The sequence below is a fragment of the Panthera onca genome, chromosome D1, assembly GCF_046562875.1.
Source record: "Panthera onca isolate mPanOnc1 chromosome D1, mPanOnc1 haplotype 2, whole genome shotgun sequence".
NCBI classification, from domain to species: Eukaryota; Metazoa; Chordata; class Mammalia; order Carnivora; family Felidae; genus Panthera; species Panthera onca.
Genome location: NC_138348.1, coordinates 13,740,279 through 13,765,542, shown reverse-complemented (window position 1 = coordinate 13,765,542; position 25,264 = coordinate 13,740,279). Strand labels below are relative to the sequence as shown.

Genomic DNA, 25,264 nt, shown 5'->3' with positions numbered 1-25,264 from the left:
AAGTAGCGATTTGTTTAGATGTGTGTTTTACCAGCATCCACAATTTGAATTTCAAGATAAAGATACTTAAAGAACATCTAGTAATAGAAAATTTGAAACAATTAAATGGGATAATACAGAATTAGTAAATATGAAAATGTTACTTTGTAGAAAATATTGAGGAGAAATAAGCTCTCAGGTGGAAAAGCAGCTTTGAAATACGACTGAGAAAAACATGTCCATTGAGGGAGTGACTGATTACGGTTCCGTGGCTTTTCCTTTTTCATTGAAAGTAACATGTACATATGTGATCACGAATATTTTCTAATGCCTATTTTGTTCAGATCCTGCCTGCTCTGACATAACATTGTACTAGGAGCTATAAGTATGCTGGAGCAGGTGCACAAAGAATGAACAAGTCCCCATCTTCTGCAATTACATAAGACCAACTTCGATTTACTCACAGTACATTCTTTTTTTTCTCTGCTGCATTAGCACTCCCCGTTTTCTTATACTATGTAGCACTTAACAAATTGCATTGATTTTTCTCTTTACAGAATTCTACAAAACCATGCAATCCTAGAACTCCTTGGGGGTTCTTGCTTCGTATCGGAGCGGTACTTGGCTTATTATACGTACTCAGTAAACATTCCTCAGCTCTGCTTATGCTTTGTAGCTGCAAAGTCACCTGAAAGCTTAACCTCTTTAAAAATCAGCTTGTCTTTTGCATTCTTTAGCATTAAAATATTGACAAACAGGTTGGCAGATTTAATAATAAAGTTAGGTATATAATAACTAACTGTGGTAAAATACAATTGTGGATAAAATTTGAGCTATGATACAAATGAAAAATATCTGTCCCATCCTGAAAAAAATCAATTAATAGACAAAAATGAAGGAAGGTACGAAAACCCCAGATCCCAGCAGGCTGGGATATCACTGATAAACTCTACCGAAGTTACAATTTCTTTTGAGGCAAGCTATGTATTTCTGTAAAAGATATTCATTGCCTGCTTCAGGAGTTAATATCTAGAAGTTAATTGGAAGATTTTGTATACTGTTATGGCAGAAGGAGGAAAGTGTCTTACTGAGAGTGGGGAGGAATAAATGGACATCAGGCATGGTCCTGGAGCTGTTATCATGAGTTTTCTGTCCGAGAGGTGACAGCAAGTCTCAATCAGCAGTTCTGATCACATTCCTTTAGATAATGGAATTAAACCCCTGCATAGCAATTAGTATAGTATTAAAAACGACTAAAAGTTAGCTCATGATAGTCAACTATGTGTGTATGTACATATATAGCCATACGTTGGTTTGCAGATATAGAGAAATTTTCCAAAAACGTAAGAAACCAGTAATAGTGATAACTTTGAAAAGAGACAATGGAAGATCATGGTGGGGGGGAAAAGGGAGGAAAATCTTTTATTTTGTACTCTTCTGTAGAGATTGAATGTTTTACTGTAAGAAGGAATAATTTTTACAGTGTGAAAGGAACATATGATGCTACAAATGTAAAAGTGTAAACGTATATAAGAGAAATTATCCACCCTACCTACATATCTAACCTCCAACCCTTTACACACTCAATGCACACTCACACATCTCCTATACAACTGTAAATCTCCTGTACCTCTGTCTTTCATGCTTTGTCATTAGATTGCAGATTTTCATTGTAGATTAAAAGTTGACTTTACTGTAAATGCAGTTAAAGTTGGATCCAGTTCTCATAAGTACATCTTTTCTATAATTTTTGTTTTGAGACAGAGAGAGACAGAATGAACGGGGGAGGGTCAGAGAGAGAGGGAGACACAGAATCTGAAACAGGCTTCAGGCTCTGAGTGGTCAGCACAGAGCCCGACGCCGGGCTCGAACTCACAGACCGTGAGATCATGACCTGAGCCGAAGTCGGACGCTTACCCGACTGAGCCACCCAGGCGCCCCTCTATAATTTATAAAGAAGGATACATTGTAACTTTATTTCAAAAGTACATTTCTTCTCGTCAATTTCCAAAAAGCTTGCTTCACATTCTTGTTCCTCAGGCTATAAATGATGGGGTTCAACATAGGGCTTACAAAAGTGTAGAAAACGGCAATAATTTTAGACTGCTCCACTGACTTGTCCGTGGGAGGTCTAACATACATGCAGAAGAGTGTCCCATAAAATACAGTCACTGCCACCAGATGGGAACCACACGTGGAAAAAGCTTTGTGCCTGCCTTCAGCAGAATGCATCCTCAGGATGGCAGTGAGAATGAAGATGTAAGAGATGACAATTATGAGGAGGGAGTTGGAGAGGTTAAATCCTGCTACCACAAACACGGACGTCTCTTTAATGAAAGTGTCAGAGCAAGACAGCTGGATGGGGGGGGGTCAGCGCAGTAGAAGTGATTAATAATATTGGAGTCACAGAAGGTCAAGCGGTACGTCCACATGGTTTCCATCAGGCCACTAAGGAAGCCGTAGACATAGGGACCAGCAATCAGGCGAATACAGACCCCTCTGGACATCTTGCTGCTGTAAAGCAAAGGGTTACAGATGGCCATGTACCTGTCATAAGCCATTACAGCTAGCATGTATAACTCAGTAACCACCATGGCAATGAAAAAATAACACTGGGTTAAACAAGCAGCATAGGAAATGGTTTTCTTCTCTGATAAGAGGTTCGCCAACATCTTGGGAGTCACATTCGTGGAATAACACAAATCCAAGCCGGACAAACTGGCAAGAAAGAAGTACATGGGGGTGTGGAGGCGTGAATCTATCCTGATCAATACCAACATCCCAAGGTTCCCCCCCACGGTGATTAAGTAGATCACCAGGAAAAGCACAAGGAGGACGGGCTGAAGCTCTGGACGATCTGTTAATCCCAGGAGAACAAATTCGGTCACTAAGGTGGAATTCCCTCTGACCATTTTCTTAGCTGCCAGCATTGTTCACGTAGATGAATTAAAATAAAGTAAGAAGTGAATGAGAAGTCCATCATATATTTCTTCTCTCTCTTTCTCCCCTTCTCCTCCGTCTCACACTCTCAATCACTCTCACGCAGGACTATGATCAGCATCTGAGATTGCAGGAGCCGAGACTTTCAAGAAGGTGGTGGCCCCTAGAAGCTAGGTGTGTAATGTGCAGATGGTCCCCAAGAGAATGGCTCATGCGACACCAGCTTGCTTCAGAATGGGGGCCTTATGACCCAAAGTCTACCGAAAAATGGACTGAACCACCAACAGTCACTTCCCGTTCTCTATAAAATCATAGGCTTCACCATGGAGCCTGGGAATGGTTCCAGATGCAATGGTGACATGTGTTTGGAAACACTTCTGCAAGTCAACAGTGCATGCATATGTGGAAGTTCAACTTTTGAGAATTACACTCCCTATGGGTTGTAGGTGAAAACCCCAAATTACAGTGATTTAAAGGAAAGAGATCCTGTTTCACTGTGATATCAATAAAGTACAGGAAATTATGGTATTCATATGTGAATAGGCCAAAGATAATGACCCCAAATGTGAAAATAACAAAGCCCTGCATCAATCACTAATGAAGTAATTTTCATTCAGAAGCATTTGTATGACTAGAGAAAGGGAGACCTAGGTTGGGGGAAAAAAAGAAGTGGTCAAAAAGTGGATTGTGCTTGTGGATAAAATTATCAATTCAGATAATATCAATTATAATGAAAGAATAAAATGAGAAACTTTTTCCGGGAGTCGGGAGAATATATTTTCATCATGGATTCTCAATGTTGTCGTGTTATTGTACGTGATAGACTGAATAAGATAAGGGACCAGAACTCAAATACCTCTTAGAGCCAGTTAGATAATAAGGATGAGTGAAGTGGGCTAAGTATAAGGATGAACAGAAATGAAGTAGAGAGTGACTCCCAGGTTAAAAAGCCAGCAGCCACTCAGGCCAGTGGAATTTTTACTACACAATAACGTAAGCCCTATGTTCCAAGATCTTAAGAGCTTCCAAATGTAAACGGGTATGAGGATTCATTATTTAATGTGAAACCTACCATACACAGTGTTGGCGAATAATTTCATTGTTAAGCCTGTCTTTAACCAGAGCATAGAAAAAGAAGTCTGTATGCCTAATTCACTGAAAAGGCAATGTCACCAGCTATATTTGCTGTACGTAAGCTGTTCCCGGGTATTGAACCAAGTACCCTCAAAAGTCAGCTACTTCGACTCAGTGATGTTTCCAGAATGTTGTATGATTTAGTCATTATAATAAGATCATCTTTGAGTACAAACAGCATTGGACACTGCATGTCTGTGAGTCACTTTCCTAAGGAGACAAAGGTGACTGGTAATAGTGCTTGTCTTGAGAGAGCTGGTTGGTATCTTCATTGTAAAAGGGGCATAGGAAGAGAAAATTAAGATTATATGTGATAAGTTCAATAATAAAGATTTGAGCAAAGTTACTAATTAATTGTGTCCAGAAAGACAGGATAGCCTCAAAGAATGGTACCCTTTAACTGGGACTTACAGGATAACTAAGAATTTTCTAGAAAGAGGAGGGTAGGGAGGACTTTCAGACAGTGTAAACAGTACACACAGAGACAGGAGGCTTTCGAGAGAAATCAAAGACAATCCACGTAGACGCAGGGATAAATTTTCTATGGATTAATTCTACAACTGTGGTCTTTGAGAGCAAACTACAATAATTTGAGAATCAGGATATGTGTAAATAGCAAAAGTGCTTTTTCCTCACTTGCCAGAAAAGGTGAGTCTATTTGGAGAATATTCACCTTAACGGTACATGTAAATCTCCCATTTCAATGGCATTAAGACATTCATCTTTAGATTTGGACAACTATGCCCTAAATACTAGCACCTGGTTGCTCATCATATTACATTTGACAACTAATAAAAGCAATAAAAATATAAAAGAGAAATAGGAATTTAATTTGCCTGTTTCCTACTATCTCCTTTAAATAGGTTCAGCAAGCATGATCTAAGATTTAAGAAGAAGAGACTACATTTTGATTATAGTTCTTCTTTCCATGCACACAGCCACATCAGTTTTACAAAGCAATGATGCTGTTCTGTTTTATTTTACCTCTAGAAGAACCTGCAACTAATACAGAGCGAGTACAATTAGGAAAGGGGGGGAATGGGGCACACATAAACCTTCAACATGCTGTCATCAGAGTTCTTAGATTAGTACTTTCAAAACTGTATGCACCAGATCAACCGGATATCAGGCAACAAAATAGGTCTATGGTAAAACTAAATTTGAAAACTGCTGAGTTTTTTTTAAATGTTTATTTATTTTTGAAAGAGAGAGAGAGAGAGAGAGAGAGACAGTACAAGATGGGGAGGAGCAGAGAGGGAGGGAGAAACAGAATCCGAAGCAGGCTCCAGGCTCTGAGCTGTCAGCACAGAGTCTGATGCAGGGCTCGAACTCATGAACCGCGAGATCATAACTTGAGCTAAAGTCGGATGCTTAACCGACTGAGCCACCCAGGCACCCCAAAGAATGCTGTGTTTTGAAAAAGAGAAGGGAAAATGGGTTTCTCTGCTGCAGGAAGTCTCAGAGCCTTCTATATGCCCGCATGTGTTGTGAAGCTATATAAGGTGGGCAAGAATATGCAGCTTTTCCTAAGCTCAGTCGTTCAAAGAGCCTGAAGCATCTCTACTCTCCTTAGACTTAGAAACCCTAATTCCACACGAGCACCAGAGATTGCTAGAACCCTTGCATCTCAATAGCAAAACCAAACACAGGAACGTAAGATCTATCCTGCGCTACTTGGAAAATCACCTTCTTTCAGTAGGGCCACTGGTAGTATACTAAAGCACTTTTGAATTTATCACTGATACATGCTCTCAAAAAAAATTGTTTGGGGGAAATATAGAGCTTGGAAGAGGACCCCTGTGAATGGGAAGGAATGGAAGCAAGCAGAAAATAGCAAAGAACTCCTAGGGAAATAGAAAGCAATATGACATCAGAGCTCTGTTTACCAATCAGAGGTGGACACAAGTCTTTTCTGCTTCCAAGCACATGATCTGTACAGCTGGACCCTAAACACTAGCCCCTGTTTGCACATATCATATCAAGCAAATAATTATGGTTGCTTATTAAGTGTCTATTTGAGTTAAGGTATGTGCTAAATTACCATGTATGTGGATATAACATAGGTTCCACATATTGTAAATATTCTCATATAATTTGCACATACTTTAACTTATCTGTGTTGAAATTATTACATATTCTTTTTAAAATCATGCTTCCCTAGTTGCTTCTCCTCTGTCTTTTTACAGACCTATCTTGCAATCCATGACCCTGTTTCTAAAACCAATGTAATTGAGGGGCATGTGGGTGGCTCAGGCAGTTAAGCATCTGACTTCAGCTCAGGTCATGATCTCGCTATTTGTGAGTTCAAGCCCTGTGTCAGGCTCTGTGCTGACAGCTCAAAGCCTGAAGCCTGCTTCGGATTCTTTGTCTCCATCTCTCTCTGCCCCTCACCTGCCCACACTCTGTCTCTCTTTCTCTCAAAGATAAATAAACATAAAAATGTTTAAAAATAAAATAAAACAAAACCATCTAATTTGAGTTTCTTGCCCAATTCAAATTTTAAAGGCCAAAAGTGTTTGGAAATATGATTCCCAATATCTTTAAAAAAAAAAAGATATTTGAGATCTGAAATGGGCATATGACAAATATTGTTGGTAAATGTTAAATATTTTTGGTAGCTCTCTATGATAATTCCAAACCAAACCTGCTGCATTAGAAGTAAAGCCTTTTATTCCACTGGAAATAAGTAGCTGAATAATTTTGGAATACTTAATATATTATTTTTATTTCTATAAGCAAAAGCTTGTAGAGTTTTCTTGCGCTTCTGGGCTCATGTTTAATGGCTGTGGGAACTGCTCTTGAAAGCTCCCTATTTAAATTACTGTACCCAGCACTCCTTGTAGTTGGAAAGATTGCTCACTTATTTGATATTTATTTAAGGAATAGCAAAATTTATCCTCCGTTATTCTTATTTTCTAGCTTCTATATCAATATAGAATGCCAAGTAATTCGTACTGAATTATTGGAGAGATTGCTGAACTAGTTTTATAATAGCCATGCACATTTTTCTCTCCATATGAGAAATGCCACACAGAAAGATAATTAAATTTCAGTGAGGTGGGGAACCGGATATCTTCCTAAAGATTTCCCTCTGGCTTTGGTGTCCAATTTGAAATTTCTGGGTAATAATAAGTCAGTGAAAGTAGCAATGAGTTGTGTTTTTTTATCCATGTCCCTTATTTCAAGAAACATAAGAAAAATAAAATTCTCAGCATAAGGTTTCACTGGTTCAATAATGTCAAATTGCTTTTCTCTGGATTGGAATGATCATAGATAAACAAGATAACAGAGACTACATAGATTTTTCATGCAAATGAACTTGACTCACAAGGATATTGATATGCATATACATTTGTTTCCTATTATGTAACAACGCAAGAAAACAAAACATTACTTTGTAATTTAGTAGGGATTATTGAGCAAAAAATAGGTGTCACATATGGGAAACCGGTACACGTGGTAAATATTTGGCGAAAATTTGGAGTTCCAAGATTTTACTTTCCCACTGAAAATCAGTCAATCAAAGTGTGTAGCTCACTTCCAAAAGTGTCATTGATATCTCACACCCTGGTGGCTGAAGTGTTCATTTGGGGAATAGTTTGCCCTCTTCAGGGTCCAGTTTAAAGGCACATGTTCAAGGTAACAGGATAACACTGACCTGCTTTCATTTTTGCTAACTATTCCATGTGTTAGGTTGCCATTTCATACTCCTGTAAGATGGATTGAGTGGGAGACTCGGAGATATTGAAGCGAAGGATAGGGACACACAAAATAGGAGGAAGGGTTATTGAAGTTTAGAGTCGGTAATCCGATAAGCATGCAAGCTCAACTGTTCATAAAGACGTAGATAAGCCTGCAAGAATAGCTAGAAAAAGAATGGTACTTTAAGGTAGGAAATGGCAAAACAAGTAAATAATAGGTCATGTAGTTGGTGGAGCCATGCATCTCGTGTGAATATTAATTTCCCAGAAGGAGCACCTTCCTTGTCTACTCTGCCAAATAAACTCCAGTGTCTTCCCCGTCTTAGTTTTCCATTACATCGTCTCACAAATTTAAGAGCAGGGTGCATTACCTGGTTACAATGAATGAACCTGTTATAGATCTTGTTACACATTATGGCTTTGTACCAGCCAATGGTATCATAAAACCCCTTTTGAATCTTCGTTTAGAAAGCGATCTTTGGGGCACCTGGGTGGCTCAGTCTGTGAAGTGTCCAACTTCAGCTCAGGTCATGATCTCACAGCTAGTGAGTTTGAGCCCCGCATTGAGCTGTGTGCTGACAGCTCAGAGCCTGGATCCTATTCTGTGTCTCCCTGTCAGCCCCTCCTCTGTTCACACTCTGTCTCTCGATCTCTCTCAAAAATAAATGAAAATTTTTAAATAAATAAATAAATAAACATATAAACACTAATTTTTTTAATTTTTTTTAATTTAGGAAGCAATCATTTAACCTTGATATAGCGACTTTCTTTCTGTGAACTTGAGTCCTCATCTATTCAATATCATACTTTGGCTACATAAGTTCTAAAATGCCCATCATTTATAACATTCTGATTCAGGATTTATGTAGTTACAAATCCTATACCCATTATTAGCCATGTGTCTCAGTTTAATTAAATTTACCCCAAACATTTCTCTCCCAAATAATTGAAAAAGAGATTTATTGAGTTCTATAAGAGTTTTATTTTTGCCAGAATGAATATAATAATTCTTTCTTGAATTTTTTATCTTTTCAATTATTTGATTTTTTTGGAGGGGGAACTGTTCTTCCAACAGATACTATTCTTTTTTTTAAATGTGTATTTATTTTTGAGGAAGAGAGAGAGAGAGAGAGCATGGAGGGGCAGAGAGAAAGGGAGACAGAGGATCCCAAGCAGGCTCAGCACCATCAGCACAGAACCAGACATGGGCTCAAATCCACCAACCATGAGGTCATGACCTGAGCCGAAACCAAGAGTCAGGTGCTCAACCAACTGGGCCACCTAGATGACCCAACAGATATTATTCTTTTAAAAATTATGAGAATATCAGGTGCTCCCTCTCATATGGTTATTCAATATGTGTTAAACTATTGAATGGATGAAGAGAATGTTATTTTCAAAGTAAATTGATTAGTGTAAACGCATTAATTCCCACGAGAGTTTGATATTTTCTAGTGACCAATCTAAATAAAAATACATACAAACTCATTGTAGCTGGCCAAGAAATTAAGCTAACATTGAAAGCTCCTTTCGTGGCCACCTAACTCCTATGGTGAAGATCCAAAAATAAAACAGGAAGAGAAACTGCAAGTGTAGAAGTCAGAATTGTCACTCTTACCTGATCCCAGGAAAGATTCTTTCGGAGACACGAGTGGTCCAAATGATGAGGTGCCAGGAGTGATTTATACCCAAATTGTAATTTGAAGCTCCTATTCCTAAGATATTTTTCAACATATACTGAAAAAACAATGACATTACTAAAAGAGAAAACTCCCAGGAAATAGTAACTTAGGCAGACTTATACTAATTAGAGTCTTGGGATTTCCCCCTTGTGACTGAATCAGTTTGTAATAATTTTGAGCTGATTCCTTTCAGTGGTTAGGAGTTTATTCTCATGGAATTTTTGCATTATGGACGACAATTTATTCTCATCAGATAAACAGAACAATGAATAACATCATAAAATAATGATTCAATTCATGGTCTTTGATGTTTTTATGATTTTTCCTGTTCTAAATTGTGTTTTATCCATACAATTGCTATTGAATGAATGTTTGCTGAAAGGACTTTCATATCCAGAATTAAGTGATTAAATTATAACACCCAGTGAGTAAAATCATGTGGGCAGGATAGCATAATGAGTTGTGTAGAGTTCATTCAAGATGTTAAGTTCATTTCTTAACTGGGTTATTTGTTTTTTGGGTGTTAAATTTGATGATGTTTTTATAGATTCTGGATAATAATCCTGTAGCTGCCAGTTACATATAAAGAGTCGGGACACAGAGGCTTTTCTTTCCAGGAAGCAGCTTTTTTATTCGTGCTGGCATGAGCTTAGTGGGCTAAGACCCAAAAGGCTGAGCTCCGAGCACAGCGAGGGGTTGCCTTTTGTACAATTTTTGCTCCTTTGTCTCCCGTATATGGTATCATACGGTCTGAATGGGCAGTCTATGTTACAGAGTCATGAAGAATGCCATGTACCTATACATAGCCAGGTTGCCTTCCCTTGTCTTGAGATTTTCACCACATTCCTTAAGGAGGCGTTGTACCACAACCCTTTATCAAATATGTCTTTTGCAAATATCTCCTCCCATTTTGCAGGCTGCTTTTTAGTTTTGTCAATTGTTTCCTTCACTGCGCAGAAGCTTTTTATGTTGATGAAGTCCCAATAGTTCATGTTTGCTTTTGTTTCCATTGCATTCTGTGATGCATCTAGAAAGAAGTTGCTCTGACCAGTGTCAAAGAGGTTGCTGCCTGTATTCCCTAGGATTTTGATGGTTTCCTGGCTCCCATTTAGGTCTTTCATCCATTTCGAATTTATTTTTGTGTATGGTGTAAGAAAGTGGTCCAGTTTCATTCTTCTGCATGTCACCATCCAGTTTTCCCAACACCCTTTGTTGAAGAGACTGTCTTTTTTCCACTGGCTATTCTTTCCTGCTTTGTCAAAGATGAGTTGACCATGTAGTTATGAGTCTATTTCGGGGTTCTCTTTTCTGTTCCATTGATCTATGTGTCTGTTTTTCTGCCAGTACCATATTGTCTTGATGACTACAACTTTACGATATAGCTTGAAATCCAGGATCATGATGCCTCCAGTTTTGATTTTTTTTTTTTCAGGACTGTCTTGGCAGTTTCAGGTCCTTTGTGGTTCCATACTAATTTTAGAATTGTTTGATCTATGTGTACAATGAATACTGTTTCCTTAAGATTCATCTTCCCTTCCAGACTATTAATTCCAAGAGAATAAGAAACTAAAATTTTAATTCACTATATACACAACACTCCGCACAGTGACTAGAACATGCTAGTCATAAATACATATTGAGTGACTTTATTGAAAAAAAATAGAGTAGGATTTCACCCACAAATATCTTTTAGTTGACATGGTGTTTTCAAATTGACACACTTTGCACTACTTGCAAGATCATGAAATTCTTCTAAAGATCAATATAATTTGAATTCACATGGCTTGCATTCTAGTATGGAAGCAAATGATAAGACCTGAGTAGCAGCTTCATCCATTAAAGGGCAAATGCTCTATGGTTTTAGAAGACGTCTAAACTTATTATCTTCTAACCCATCATCCTAACTTCACAACCTGATTTCATTTGTTGGCCTTATGATTGAATATAGTGTGAAAGGCACACAAATGTCAGTTACAAAGTAGAATAGGAATGTAATACAGAAAATGTTCACTTCCACCTCCAAAAAAGTCTAGCAAGATAACCTATATGTGATGACTTTATATCCATGGTGACTAGATCAAGGGAAGAAGAAATAAAAAAGAGGTCTTTCAAGGTAAAAGTCATGATTTTTAATTGTAATCACATCTGTTCTGTGTGAGTTTATAACAGGTTGGTAGAAGAATTTTCTTTTGCCCTGGACATTACACTTTCATTAAGCCTGATACTGAAGACAGTCCGACACTTAATGAAACAACCCAAGTTCTGATAACACATAGATGTATAAATAGTGGTACATTTTTAAAACGTAAAGCTCAGTAACAGAAAATATATCAAATTATGGATCTATACATCAACTGGATGATTTTCCAAAATATTTTGGCAACTCAGAGAATGTACACACAAAAGACTATATATGGTTTGATTCCATTTATATGAATATAGCAAGAAAAAGGCATATCTGTGATTAGCAAAGGCGGGGTATGCAGGAAAGTAATTGTCATAAAAGGGATAAAAAGGAAATTTGGGAAGTGATGAAATCCCGTATATGTCAATCAATAGTGGTGACAGTCCTATGGATACACATTTGTCAAAACACCCAAGTTGTACTTAAAATGGACACATTTGTACCCATTACCTCTTATAGTTCACTGTCTCCACAGGGATCAGTTGTTTGTGAAAAAAAATACATGCATCCATTAATAGAATAAAAGGTTAAAATTATATGGTCATCTCAATAGATGCAGAAAAACATTTGACAAAATTCAATGTCCTATCATGAAAACTCTCAACAAATTGGGTATAAAAAGAGCATACATCAATATAATAAAGGCTATATATGACAAGCCCACAGCTAACATCATACTCAATGGTGGAAAGGTGAAACCTTTCCTTTATGGTTAAAAACAAGACATAGGTGTCCACAATCACCACTCCCAGTGAACAAAATACTGGAAGTCCAAGCTAGAACAATTAGGCAAAAAAAAAAGTATCCAATATCTGAAAGAAATAAGTAAAATTATATTTGCAGACGATAGATCTTCTACATAGGAAAACCTAAAGACACTACCAAATAACTGTTAGAGCTAATAAATAAATTCAGTAAGTTTATGCAGAATGCAAAATCAACAAGTAAAAAATAAGTTGCATTTTCACATACTAATAATGTACTATTTGGGAAAGAAATAAAGAAAAAAATCCAATAGCACCAAGATCAATAAAATACTTAGGAATGATTTTAACCAAAGCATGAAAAGATCTGTCCACTGGGGTGCCTGAGTAGATCAGTAGATTGAGCTCTTGGTTTCAGCTCGTGTCATGATCTCACAGCTCCTGAGTTCGAGTCCCACATCAGGCTCCTTGCTGACTGTGCAGAGCTGCTTAGAATTGTCTCTCTCCCTCTCCACTTACCCCACTTGTATGCTCAGTTCTTCCTCCCTTTCTCTCTCTCTCTCAAAGTAAATAAATGAAGTAAAAAGAAATCTGTGCAAATCTAAAAACAAAAAGTCTTTGATGAAAGAAATTGAAGAAGACATAAACAAAAAGATACCCACCCAGTGTTTATGGATTGAAAGAGAGTTAGAATTGTTAAAATGTGCATACTACCCAAAGCCATCTGTAGATTTAATGCAATTCCAATAAAAAAAATCCAATGACATTTTTCACTGTAACAAGGTAAATAATCCTAAAATTCATATGGAACAACAACAACAACAAAAAGACCTTAAATAGCCAAAGCAATCATGAGAAAGGACAAAGCCAGAGGCATCACACTTCCTGATTTTAAATTATTTTACAAAGTTATAATAGTACAAACAAGATGGTATTGGTACCAAAAACAGACATATAGACCAAAGAAACAGAATTGAGAGCCAAGAAATAAACCCGTGCGTATACGGTCAACTAATATTTGACAAGGGAGTTAAAAAATACTCCATGTGGAAAGGAGAGTTTCTTCGGTGAGTGGTGCTGGGAAGAGGATGACCACATGCAGAACAATTAAATTGGAGCTCTATTTTATACCACACATAAAAAATTAACTTGCAATAAATTAATAACTTAAGCATAAAACCTGCCATAGGAAAAATGTTCCTTGGTATTCGTCTTGGCAATGGCTTTTTGTATGTGAAATCAAAAGTACAAGCAAGAAAAGAAAAATTAGACTGCATCAAACTTAAAGCTTCTGCACAGCAAAAAAAAAAAAAAACAACTATCAACAAAATGAAAAGACAACCTATGGGTTGGGAGAGAATATTTGCAAACAATATATCAGAGAAGACATTAATATCCAAAATATATAACAAAAAATACAGCTTAATACAAAAACAAATAAGCCTGTTTAGAAGTGGGCGAATGGCCTGAATAGAAATTTTTCCAAAGGAGACATACAAATGGCCAATAGGTAATGAAAAGCTGGTTATCGCAAAACATCATGGAAATGCAAAGGAAAACCACAGTGCGATACAACTTCACAGCTATTAGGTGGCTATTATCAAAAAGACAAGAGATAGTAAGTGCTGTAGAGGATGTGGAGAAAAAGGAACCCATGTGCGTTGCTGATGGGAACATAAATCTATATAGACAATATGGAAACACTATGGAGCTTCTTCAAAAAATCAAAAATAAAACTATCATATGACCCAGTTAGCCCCCTTCTGGGGATATGTACAGCCGGTGGAAATGAAATCATAATCTTGAAGAGATCGGCGCACCTTCACGTTCATTGCAGCAAAACTCACAAGATTCAAGACACGGAAACAATGTTAGTGTCCATTTGCAGATGAATGGTTAAGACGATGTGGTATTTACATACAACGGAATATTACTCCATCATTTAAAAAGTGGAAATTGCCATTTGTAACATTGGATGAGGGCACTATACTAAGTGAAATAAGTAAGATAGACTAAGACCATATGATCTAAATTCTTTTTGAATGTGTTTGTTTATTTTGAGAGAGAGAGAGAGAGAGAGAGAGAGAGAGAGCAGGAGCCAGGGGCAGAGGGAGAGAAAGAGAAAATATCAAGCAGGATCCGCACTCAACATGGAGCCTGACACAGGGTTCAATCCCATGACCGAGGGATCATGACTTGAGCTGAAATTAAAAGTTGAATGGTCAACTAACTGAACCACCCGGGTGCCCAGTATGATCTAACTTTTATGTGGAATCTAAGAAAGTCAGATTCACATAAACAGAGGGTACAGGGCTGGTTGTCAGGTGGGGGGGATGTGGGAAATGGGGAAATGTTGGTCAAAGGCTACAAGCCTTCAGTTATAAGATGAATAACCTCAAGGGAATCTAACGTACAACACGGTGACTGTAGTTAACAATACTGTACTGTATACTTGAAAATGCTAAGAGAGTAGATCTTAAATGTTTCACCGTGACCACCACAGGAAAAAAAAAATGTGTTTATACGACATGAAAGATGTGTTAACAGTCTTGTGATAATCATTTCATAACATATACATGTATCAAATCATTACAATGTACACCGTAAGCATACACAATGTTATATGTCAATTATCTCTCATTTTATAAATAAAATTTATAAATTTATCTCATTTTATAAATAAAACACTAAACTTTGTAAATTTCCAAGATTAAAATCATAAGGCATATGTTCTCTGACAACAGAACTTAATGACAAATATGTAACAATGAAATATCTTTTAAACTCTCAAATAGACAATAATTAAGCACTATCTTCTATAATAGCTCAAAGGTTAAAGAAGAGGTGCTGGAAAGAAAAAGAAAATAGTGCAAAATGAATGTAAAAATTACCAAAAATTAGCAGTTTTCGGCTAAAGTGGTGTTTAGGTAAAGGGTATAAATGTTTATATGAGAAAAAGCAACACTCAAATCAATAATCCAAATTTTCACTTATAAACTAGAAATGAAGAAAAAGGACATTGCCTGGCATTTCTAAACTTTTCACATCCAAGTGATACTGAAAGCATTCTTTCTTTTCCTAGACCTGGGTACGTAGATTCAGGCTTGCAGATCAGAGGGAAAAAGTAGGTCCCTATAGTTCAGAGGTCATAGACTGGATCCACAAACTCAGAGCTAGGGAAAAAAAAAAGATCACCCTATTCCTCTCTTCTCCATTCCCATACTGACCATTATATGAGCACATTCACAAGGAAAGGGAAGACTATCATGATCCATGCTTTTTGGGTTTACTTAGTAACTCAGAGAAGAAGGACAGAAGGATGTGTTTCACAAACACTCCTAGCCCCAAAAGATAGATAATAATAAGAATAGAACAAACGTAAGGAGTGGAACTGAGAACATCTTTATCTCGTCATCATTGTAAACAATAAGAACACGGGAATGTTCCATGCCATACTAAGTGGGAGTTTTCAATTAGAACAGTGCTCCTCAAATTTAATGTGTTTACAAATCACCTATGATTTGATTAAAACGCAAGCTTGGATATAGTGCATCTAAGGTGCAGAATGTGGCGATCCTACATTTCTAACAAAGTCCAAGGTGATGCTGTTGCTGCTGGTGTATGGACCACATGTTGAGGTGCAAGACGGCAGATTTATAAGTGAAGCTCATCTTTTCCCCAGACTTAAAATTTTTAGCTGAGATATTTGAGACTTATTCATAGAGAATATAAAAATACATCATTAGAATACAAAGATATTAAGCCCAAGTTTTAGTGACGATTCATTGGAAATCAGGGTCAGTCCCATCTTAGCGACCTATTTCCTCTGAGGACATTTTTCAAGGCTTGCTTTACATCCTTGTTCCGCAGACTGTATATCAATGGATTAAGCACCGGACTTACAAAAGTGTAGAAGACAGCTATTATTTTGGATTCCTCTACAGTCTTATCTGTTGGTGGTCTTACATACATGCAGAAGAGCGTCCCATAAAAGAGGGTCACAGCCATCATGTGGGAGCCACAGGTGGAGAATGCCTTGCGCCTGCCCTCTGCCGATTTGATCCGGAGGATGGCACCAATAATGAAGGCATAGGACACCAGGATGATGCAGAGGGAGTTGGAGAGATTGAAGCCAGCTGATATGAGCATGGCATGCTCTTTGACATACGTATCAGAGCAAGAAAGCTTAATCAGCGGTGGATCAGCACAGTAGAAGTGGTTGATGACGTTGGATCTACAGAAGTTCAAACGGAAGGTCAGGATGGCCTGGAACAGCCCATCTGAGAAGCCATAGACATAAGGCAGTGTGGCCAAACAGAGGCAGATACGCCTGGACATTTTCATACTATAGCGCAGAGGGTTACATATGGCCACGTAGCGGTCATAGGCCATTGCCGCCAGCATGTAAAACTCAGTGAGGAGAAGCGCAATGAAAATGTAACATTGCGTAAAGCAGCCAACAAAGGTGATGGTCTTCTTCTCCGATAAGAAATTAGTCAACATCTGCGGGGTTGCATTTGAGGTGTAACACAAGTCCACAAAGGCCAAATTAGTGAGGAAGAAGTACATGGGTGTGTGGAGGCGAGAGTCCAGTCTGATCAACAGCATCATGCCCAGGTTGCCCGAGAGGGTGACAAGATACAAAACCAGAAACAGCACAAAGAGGAGAAGTTGGAGTTCAGGCCGGTCTGTGAGCCCCAGGAGAATGAATTCTGCTATTGCACTGGCGTTTGAGATGGACATTTTCTGAGAGTCTGGACCTGCGTTGGAAACAATGGAAGTCAAGCAGACAGAAAGGCACAAATCCTACTTCTGACTGTTGAAATGATTTTCCTCAATATCTCCATGTGTCATTCAAAACGAATGTTACCATAAACAGACTTTGTGCTTCTGCTAAGCCATTATTTCATTTGTCTTTGTACGGAATTACTATTATATTTCTCTCTGTATAACTGTAGTCGCACCTGTAGCTATACCTATAGATAACTGTACATAATACCTATTCCGTTATCCATGTTTACAACCGAGCTACACGTCCCCTCTCCCCCTTCAAAATTTTTTCCTCTCAAACTGTACTTATCCGATAAGGTGCAGTATGTTTTATGCATCCAGCACACCCTACATACCTCTAACTCACTCTGTAGCACATTCTATCACCTTTCTTCTCATTCTATCTACTTTCCACTCCTCATATATTCCTTCCTCCGGGACAGGGACAAAGTCCAGCTCATTATCGAACTGTGACTTCTAATTGCACATTTACAGATTCAATTTTAGGAAAGAAAAGAAAAGAATAGCGGAAGCATGAAAAATGGATTAATTACACATGTTTTACTCATCTCTGTATCCCAATGGAGCTTGTCATGATGTCGTGCCCTCAGGAGAATTAAGAGCTTTTTGAATTTTAGTGTACAAAGCAATTGTTGGGAAGGCTTCTTAAGAAAAGTTATAGGAAGTTTATGTGAGATACTTTCATGTGGGATATGGGGAACTTCATATGTAACAAGTAACCAGGAGATTATAATGCAGATGTTCCCAGATTCACAATTTTAAAAAGGACAATCACTTTGGTCGAATAAACTTACAGCAAATCAACGAGTGAAGAATCATCTAATCAAATGAATTCTCACTCATTATTTTGAGAACAGTCTACAGCAATATAGATATATAATGTGCTGATAAGGAAGTAAGTTTTGCATGGTTAGTATTTAAGTTGTTAATCACAACTTGTACCCATCCAGAAGTAGGACAAATTCTATGGGTTTTTTGCTCTCCTTTACATCATAACCGGTGCTTAGTTTCATCTTCCTTTTTCTCAAATGTTCTTTTTCTTGCCCTTCCTCTCATATTCAATGTTTTGAATCCTGCCCAATTCTTGTCTCATTTCAAAATGAGTCACTGAAACTTACTTTAGTATAGGTTTTAGAGAGACAACAGCAATGTCTTTTTGTGCTTTATCTCCTTTATCCAGAGAGTAGGTACTTAACATTTGTTGAATACACTAACAACACTTGCTGATAATGAGCAATGATCCTTAACCGTGGGTTACTTCATTTCCTCATTCGTAAGTGGGAGTGATGATATCTGTTCTACCTCGCTCAAGAGTCATTGTGGATATCAAACTAGATGTTCATAAAATAAGTATCATGTGATGAGGCACGGCCGATGCAAAAGTGAACAAAACCACCTTCAAAATCCCTGCCCTTCCGACCTTCACATACAGTAGACGGAGACACAGATTAGTGCAAGGAAGTAAATGGTGATTCAAATGGCATTGTTAAGGAGGGAAAAAAATGGAGTTTCGTGAAGCAGGTGTTCAGCTTTTAAGTAGTAACATCGGGGAAGCATGTCTGAAAAGATGATCTTTTTTGGCAACAAACTGAAGGAGGACGAGAACAAGCAATAATCTTACTTTACGAAGGGTGTTCCAGGAAGGACAAGGAACAGAGGCAAAGTCACCGTGTGGGATCTTTCTTTGTGGATAGTGGCAGTGTCTCTTCAGGAAGTGGCCAGCAGGAAACTGCCCTCTAAACAGTGTATTTCTTTAAATGACACACATCAGTAGGGTGGCTTAGATGATTTCACATCTGTTTGCACCCAGGAACCCTCAGAAAGGATGTAGATAGTGGTCCCCAGGACAGAGAAAGATGGAAAGTAAAAGATCAGAATGTGGGCTTTACAGATTTACAGACACTATAGAACTTGGACTTAAGGCTTTCATTTGTAGAAAAACTCATTTGTCACATGTCACTTAATGAATACCTGTGGGAACTGAAAGAGTCTTGATTCGTGAGATGGTGACTTGTGTGGGATCCAGAAATACCCACTGGAAAGTAGAGCAGAAGTTCTGATAAATGGGAAGAAAAAAAAAAAGATAATGAATAGCATAGCGTGTGCTTACAGAAAGAAAGTCACAGACGACCCAGCTGCCTGTATAAGGCCAGAGCAAAAGGTGAACATTCTTAATGGGGGGTTCAGAGTGGGTCCTGGAACACAGAGACTAACAGAGCTGATGACAGGAGATATAGAAGGAGATCACCCTCACTCCTGTGAAAAGAAGAAAAAAAAGACTAAGGAAAAAAAAAGAAAAACAAAATAAAACAAAACACCAAGGAAAGGATTCAGCCCTAGTGAGAATGCGCTAGAGGGTAACAGAGCTCAATGGGCAAGTTGTCTAGAGTAATTTTGTAGCCCATTCAATTATAGATAAATGACAAAAGATTTTTTCTGAAAAAAAAAAGTTTGTAAAGTTAAGAAATAAAACTCTTAGCGAGAATTCATTGAAAAAATGGAACTTAAGCTTCTTTTTTCCTCCTTTTTAAAATATAAATCTCATGAAATATTTATTGAAACTATGGATCCTCAACCAGAGTTAATACACAAACTCAAAATCTTCCCCCACAAAAAATAGATAGATGATAGATAGATAGATAGATAGATAGATAGATGTAAAAGGCTTATAGATTGCCACGCTCTAACTACAAGAACTCTTCTCTTAGGGAAAGCTCCACCCCATGTCTGAAAATGTCCTTGCATTTTTCTATGATAGTAGACCTTTTACCTTTCTTTGTTCTTTTGCACCAGTGACAGCTCTGTAAAATGTTATCCAGGGAGATCAATGGAAATGTCAATGACCCTCTTGTCAGGAAAACTCAGTGAGGTTCAAACTCAGGACCTGAGAACAGAAGGGATGGCATGGGCATATTTCAAGCAAACAAGGAGCAAACTGTTGTGCCTTAGTTTGACACTGTAAGTAATTTCCTCCTGACTAAAACTAAAGAACATAAAAACACGAAGACTTACTTCTGATTGTGAAATGCACTATTTTTTCACCTCTGATTGAGGAAGTTCACTGAGGCCTTTCCAATCTGTAAAATGTTGTTGCATTTATACCAGGATGTGGGAGGTAGGGGCAGGTCTTAAAGCAAGTCTCAGAAGGATTTAAGAATAGCAGCGATGTGTGTTACATGGGGAATCACGCCTGTGGGGATTAATCGGGACACTCTGGGATCAGAAAGCTAATCAGATGACTCAATCTTATTTTCCCTAATGTCAGAATTCCTATTTGCCCTACGAGCTCTGGGGAAGGCACACGAAAAGTTTCATCTTCAAATTTTGACAACGGTCTGATTTTCCATTTTTTTTTTCTTTCACACTGAAACTGTTTCCTCTCTTAAATCCAGAATGCTCAGAATGTCCCCGCTGATGAACATCGAAGTCTTGGGGAAGGACAGTCATAAACAGCATTTTGACACACACAGGTCATGGGCAAACTCCTTGGTGAGGACTTCCTCTGTGTGGACAACTTTCAAGTAGGTAATTTAATGTCTTCAAAATAACCCTAAAGGGAAAGGACTCCATCCTGAACTTTCAGAAGAAAAGACAGAGGCTCTACTAAAGGAGCTTGGATGGACTAACACCCCAGTACCAGGTAGTACCTAAGTGGCAGGGTAGAGTTTAATGCCTATCATCACATACCGAGTGGACTCTGTTTTCTTTTCTTTTCTTTTTTTTTAAATTTTTGTAACGTTTATTTATTTTTGAGACCGGAAGAGACAGAGCATGAACAGGGGAGGTCAGAGAGAGAGGGAGACACAGAATCCGAAGCAGGCTCCAGGCTCTGAGCCATCAGCACAGAGCCCGATGCAGGGCTCGAACCCACGGACTTCGAGATCATGACCTGCGCCGAAGTCAGACGCTTAACCGACTGAGCCACCCAGGCACCCCCAGATTGGACTCTGTTTTCAACTGAAAGTCGCTGCCGTTCCTCACCCTGCAGTCACACTTTGTCTTTCTGTCCATCTCTGGCTTTAAATATTCCCTGAGCTTCCCCTCCAGTTAACACCTTCCTCATTCCCAGCAGATCCAAGTTGCTTCTGGCAGCAGGAAAGGCTCAAATGGATGTCTTCTCAAAAGATGCTTTCTCCGCCTCCGCAGAAGTGAGTTTGACCTCCCTCCTCCATGTGCTCTTAGCGCCCTGCCCCCATCCTTGTCTAACACAATCTGTTTAATTTACTGCCCACATCTCTCTTGACAACACTACATTGCATCTTTATGAGCAGGAACTGTGATCTCTGCGGCTACCACAGGCCCTGGGATATGATCGCTGATCAACAGATCCTTGCTGAATGACTTAAGAAGTGGGCCGTGTGTTCTTTGGTTTTGCGAATCCACAGCAACTCTTGGTTATCCCTTCCCCGGTACTTGAGCTTTTATTGAGCATACTTCCTTCTCCCTCAAAAATGAAAACTGCGGGGAGCCAAGGTGGAATAAGTGGTGAATTTATTTCAGGACCCAAAGGAAACAAATCACAATGAGGGTCATTAAATACTGGTGATAGGCATGGGACACTTACTATGTGCTGCAATCACCTTTCAATCCTTAGTTTAGCTGTTCCTCACACAAGTCCATAGAACACTAGCACCATTTTCTTCATTTTACAGAAGGTAAACTGAAGCAAGGAGAGCTTACGTAGCTTTCCCTGGTAGATGCAAATAATAATTGGTGAGCCTGGCATTCAATCAGGCCATTCAATAGTCTTTAATACCATGTTGTCAATACTTTAACAACAAAATGTGACCCGTTCACACCATGCTAAACATTCTCCAGGTTTACCGGCATTCATTCATTCCTTCATTCATTCACTCACTGGCTTAACAAACATTTAGGGGAAATTTTGTGCTTACCACTGTACTGTCAATGTAGAGTATAAGAGAAAGTCCAACTATCTGTGTCCTTAAAGAGTTTCTACTCCGTGGTGGGAGGGATGAGGCAAGCATATGCAAAGTTTCACTGTGCAGTTTTCTTTTTTCTTCAAATTTGTACTCTTTAAATATTTTATTTAATTAATATGCAGTGCCATATTGGCTTCAGAAGTAGAAGTCAGTGATTCATCACTTACATACAACACCCAGTGCTCATCACACGAGTGCCCCCTTAATACCCATCATCCATTAAGCCCATCTTCTGCCCACCTCCTTCCATCAACCCTCAGTTTGTTCTCTGTCATTAAGACTCTATTGTTGTCTGTTTCCCTTTGTACTCTTTTCCCAAATCCCATTTGTTCATCTGTCTTGTTTCTTAAACTCCACATATGAATGAAATTATATGATATTTATCTTTCTCCAGTTGACTTATTTTTCTTAACATTATACATTCTAGCTCCATCCATATTATTGCAAATGGCAAGATTTCTCTCTCTCTCTCTGCTTTTTTTATTTTTTTGGATGGCTGAATATATTGATAAATTTCTAGCCAGACTTATAAAAGAGAAAAGAGAAAGGACCCAAATAGATAAAAATCTCCAATGAAAGAGGAGACATCACAAATAACGCACAGAAATACAATTATAAAAAAATACTATGAAAAATTATATGCCAAAGAAAAGGGCAATCTGGAAGAGATGGACTAATTCTTAGAAAATCGCACACTAACAAAACTGAAACAGGAAAAAACAGGAAATTTGAACAGACCTATAACCAGCAAAGAAATTGTATCAGTTATCACAAATCTCCCAACAAATAAGAGTCCTGGGCCAGATGGCTTTGCAGGGGAATTCTGCCAGACATTTAAAGCAGAGTTAATACCTATTCTTCTCAAACTGTTCATAAAATAGAAATGGAAGGAAAGCTTCCAAACTGTTTCTATGAATCCAGCATTACCTTGATTCCAAAACCAGACAAAGACGCCACTAAAAAGGAGAATTACAGGCCAATATCCCTGGTGGCCATGGATCCAAAAATTCTCAACAAGAGACTTGCAAATTGAATTCAACAGTTCATTAAAAGAATTATTCCCCGTGATCAAGTGGGATTCATTCCTGGGCTGCAGGGCTGGTTAAATATTCATAAATCAATCAATGAATCAATCAATGTGATACATTAATGTAAAAAATGTAATGTAAAAAAAGATAAGAACCATATGATCCTCTCAATAGATGCAGGAAAAGCATTTGACAAAATATGACATCCATTCTTGATAAAAAGCCCTCAACAAAGTAGGGATAGATGGAATATACTTCAACATCATAAAAGCCATATATGAAAGACCCACAGCTAATATCATCCTCAAAGGGGAAAAACTGAGAGGCTTTTTTTTTAAAGACAAGAATGCCCACTCTCACCATTACTACTTAATATATTACTGGAAGCCTTAGCCTCAGCAATCAGACAACAACAACAAAAAATAAAGGTATACATATCATCAAGGAAGAAGTCAAACTTTGACTATTTGCTTTATGTAGAAAACCCGAAAGACTCCACTAAAAAATTGCTAGTACTAATACATGAACTCAACAAAGTCACAAGATATAAAACCAATGTGCAGAAATCTGTTGTATTTCTATATCCCAATAACGAAGCAGCAGAAAGAAATCAAGGAATTGACCCCATTTACAACTGCACCAAAAACAATAAGATACCTAAGAAAAAACCTAACTAAAAAGGTTAAAAAATCTATACTCTTAAAATTATAGAAGACTCATGAAAGATATTGAAGAGGACAGGAAGAAATGGAAAAACATTCCATGCTCATGGATTCAAAGAGCAAACATTGTTAAAATGTCCCTACTATCCAAGGAATCTACATATTTAATGCAATCCCTATCCAAATGCCACCAGCATTCATTGCAGAGATAGATAAAACAATCCTAAAATTTGTATGGAACCACAAAAGATCCCAAATAGCCAAAGAAATCCTGAAAAAGAAAAATAAAACTGGAGGCATTAAGATTCTGGATTTCAAGCTATCTCCCAAAGCTGTAGTCATCAAAACAGTATGGTACCCGTACAAAAACAAACGCAAAGATCAATGGCACAGAATAGAAAATCCAGAAATGGACCCAAAACTATATAGTCAACTCATCTTTGACAAAGATGAAAACAGACAGTCTCTTCAACATATGGTGTTGGGAGAACTGGGTGGTGACATACAGAAGAATTCAACTGGACCACTGTCTTACACCATACACAATAATATATTCAAAATGGATGAAAGACCTAGATGGGAGCCAAAAACCATCAAAATCCTAGAGAAGAATACAGATAGTAACCTCTTTGACACTGGCCAGTGCAACTTCTTTCTAGATACATTGCAGAAGGCAAGAAAAACGAAAGCAAACATGAACTCTTGGGACTTCATCAACATAAAAAGCTTCTACACAGTGAAGGAAACAATCAACATAACTAAAAGGCAGCCTACAAAATGGGAGAAGATATTTGCAAATGATGTATCTGATAAAGGGTTAGTGTCCAAAACCTATAAAAACCTTATCAAATTCAACACCCAAAAAACAAATAATCCAGTGAAGAAATGGGCAAAAGGCATGAATAAACACTTTTCCAAAGAAGACATCCAGATGGCTAACAGACACATGAAAAGAGGCGCAGTGAGGTTTTCAATTGCTAAGAATTTGTGAAGATCATGATGAAAAGTGGTAGAATTTGTAATGACATAATTATAATGCATAATTATAAAGCATAATGATAGTTTATTAATTCAATATAGATCTGTTGAGAATCATCTGTTGTAGGCTTGGGAAAATACTGGCTTTAAAATAAGTGAGCAAAAGCAGATAGATATGGACCTTGCCCTCTAGGGCCAACAATCTGGTTATGATACAATCATGAATCAATCACACAAATATCATACAAGTATTAACTTAGAGGTGTGAAAAGTCCTATGCATTAAAGGTTCGTGATACTATGTGAGCATATACCCAGAGGATAGGGCTTACTCAGCAAAGAAAAAAAAACTGACACTAAAACACACCAAATTTGACATAAGAAGAAAATTTACCTACAGAGAAATAACAGAGGATCTGGTAATAAAATCTTCTGTGGAACACACTAAGACAGACCTGAAAAAGAATAATTTTCTATGTACTGAAAGGAAATACCAGTCTATCTAGATCCATACCCAAATGAGTTATTCATCAAGAAT

At 37.9% G+C, this 25,264-nt stretch overlaps 2 protein-coding genes across 2 annotated transcripts; both read right to left on the bottom strand.

The window, feature by feature from the left end:
* Positions 1-1,953: 1,953 nt before the first annotated feature.
* Positions 1,954-2,909, bottom strand: LOC132662540 (olfactory receptor 5M5-like). The gene is given in 2 exon segments (XM_060607995.2): positions 1,954-2,342; positions 2,345-2,909. Coding segments are annotated over 2 exon segments (954 nt in total).
* Positions 2,910-16,123: 13,214 nt separating this feature from the next.
* Positions 16,124-17,068, bottom strand: LOC132662542 (olfactory receptor 5M11). Its single transcript, XM_060607997.2, has one exon. It carries the CDS (start codon positions 17,066-17,068, stop codon positions 16,124-16,126), a length of 945 nt encoding a protein of 314 aa, XP_060463980.1.
* Between the last annotated feature and the right edge of the window lie 8,196 nt (positions 17,069-25,264).

Bases quoted from the DNA above. Each gene is read 5' to 3' on its own strand.
- LOC132662542 (XM_060607997.2), bottom strand. From the start codon at position 17,068: ATGTCCATCTCAAACGCCAGTGCAATAGCAGAATTCATTCTCCTGGGG.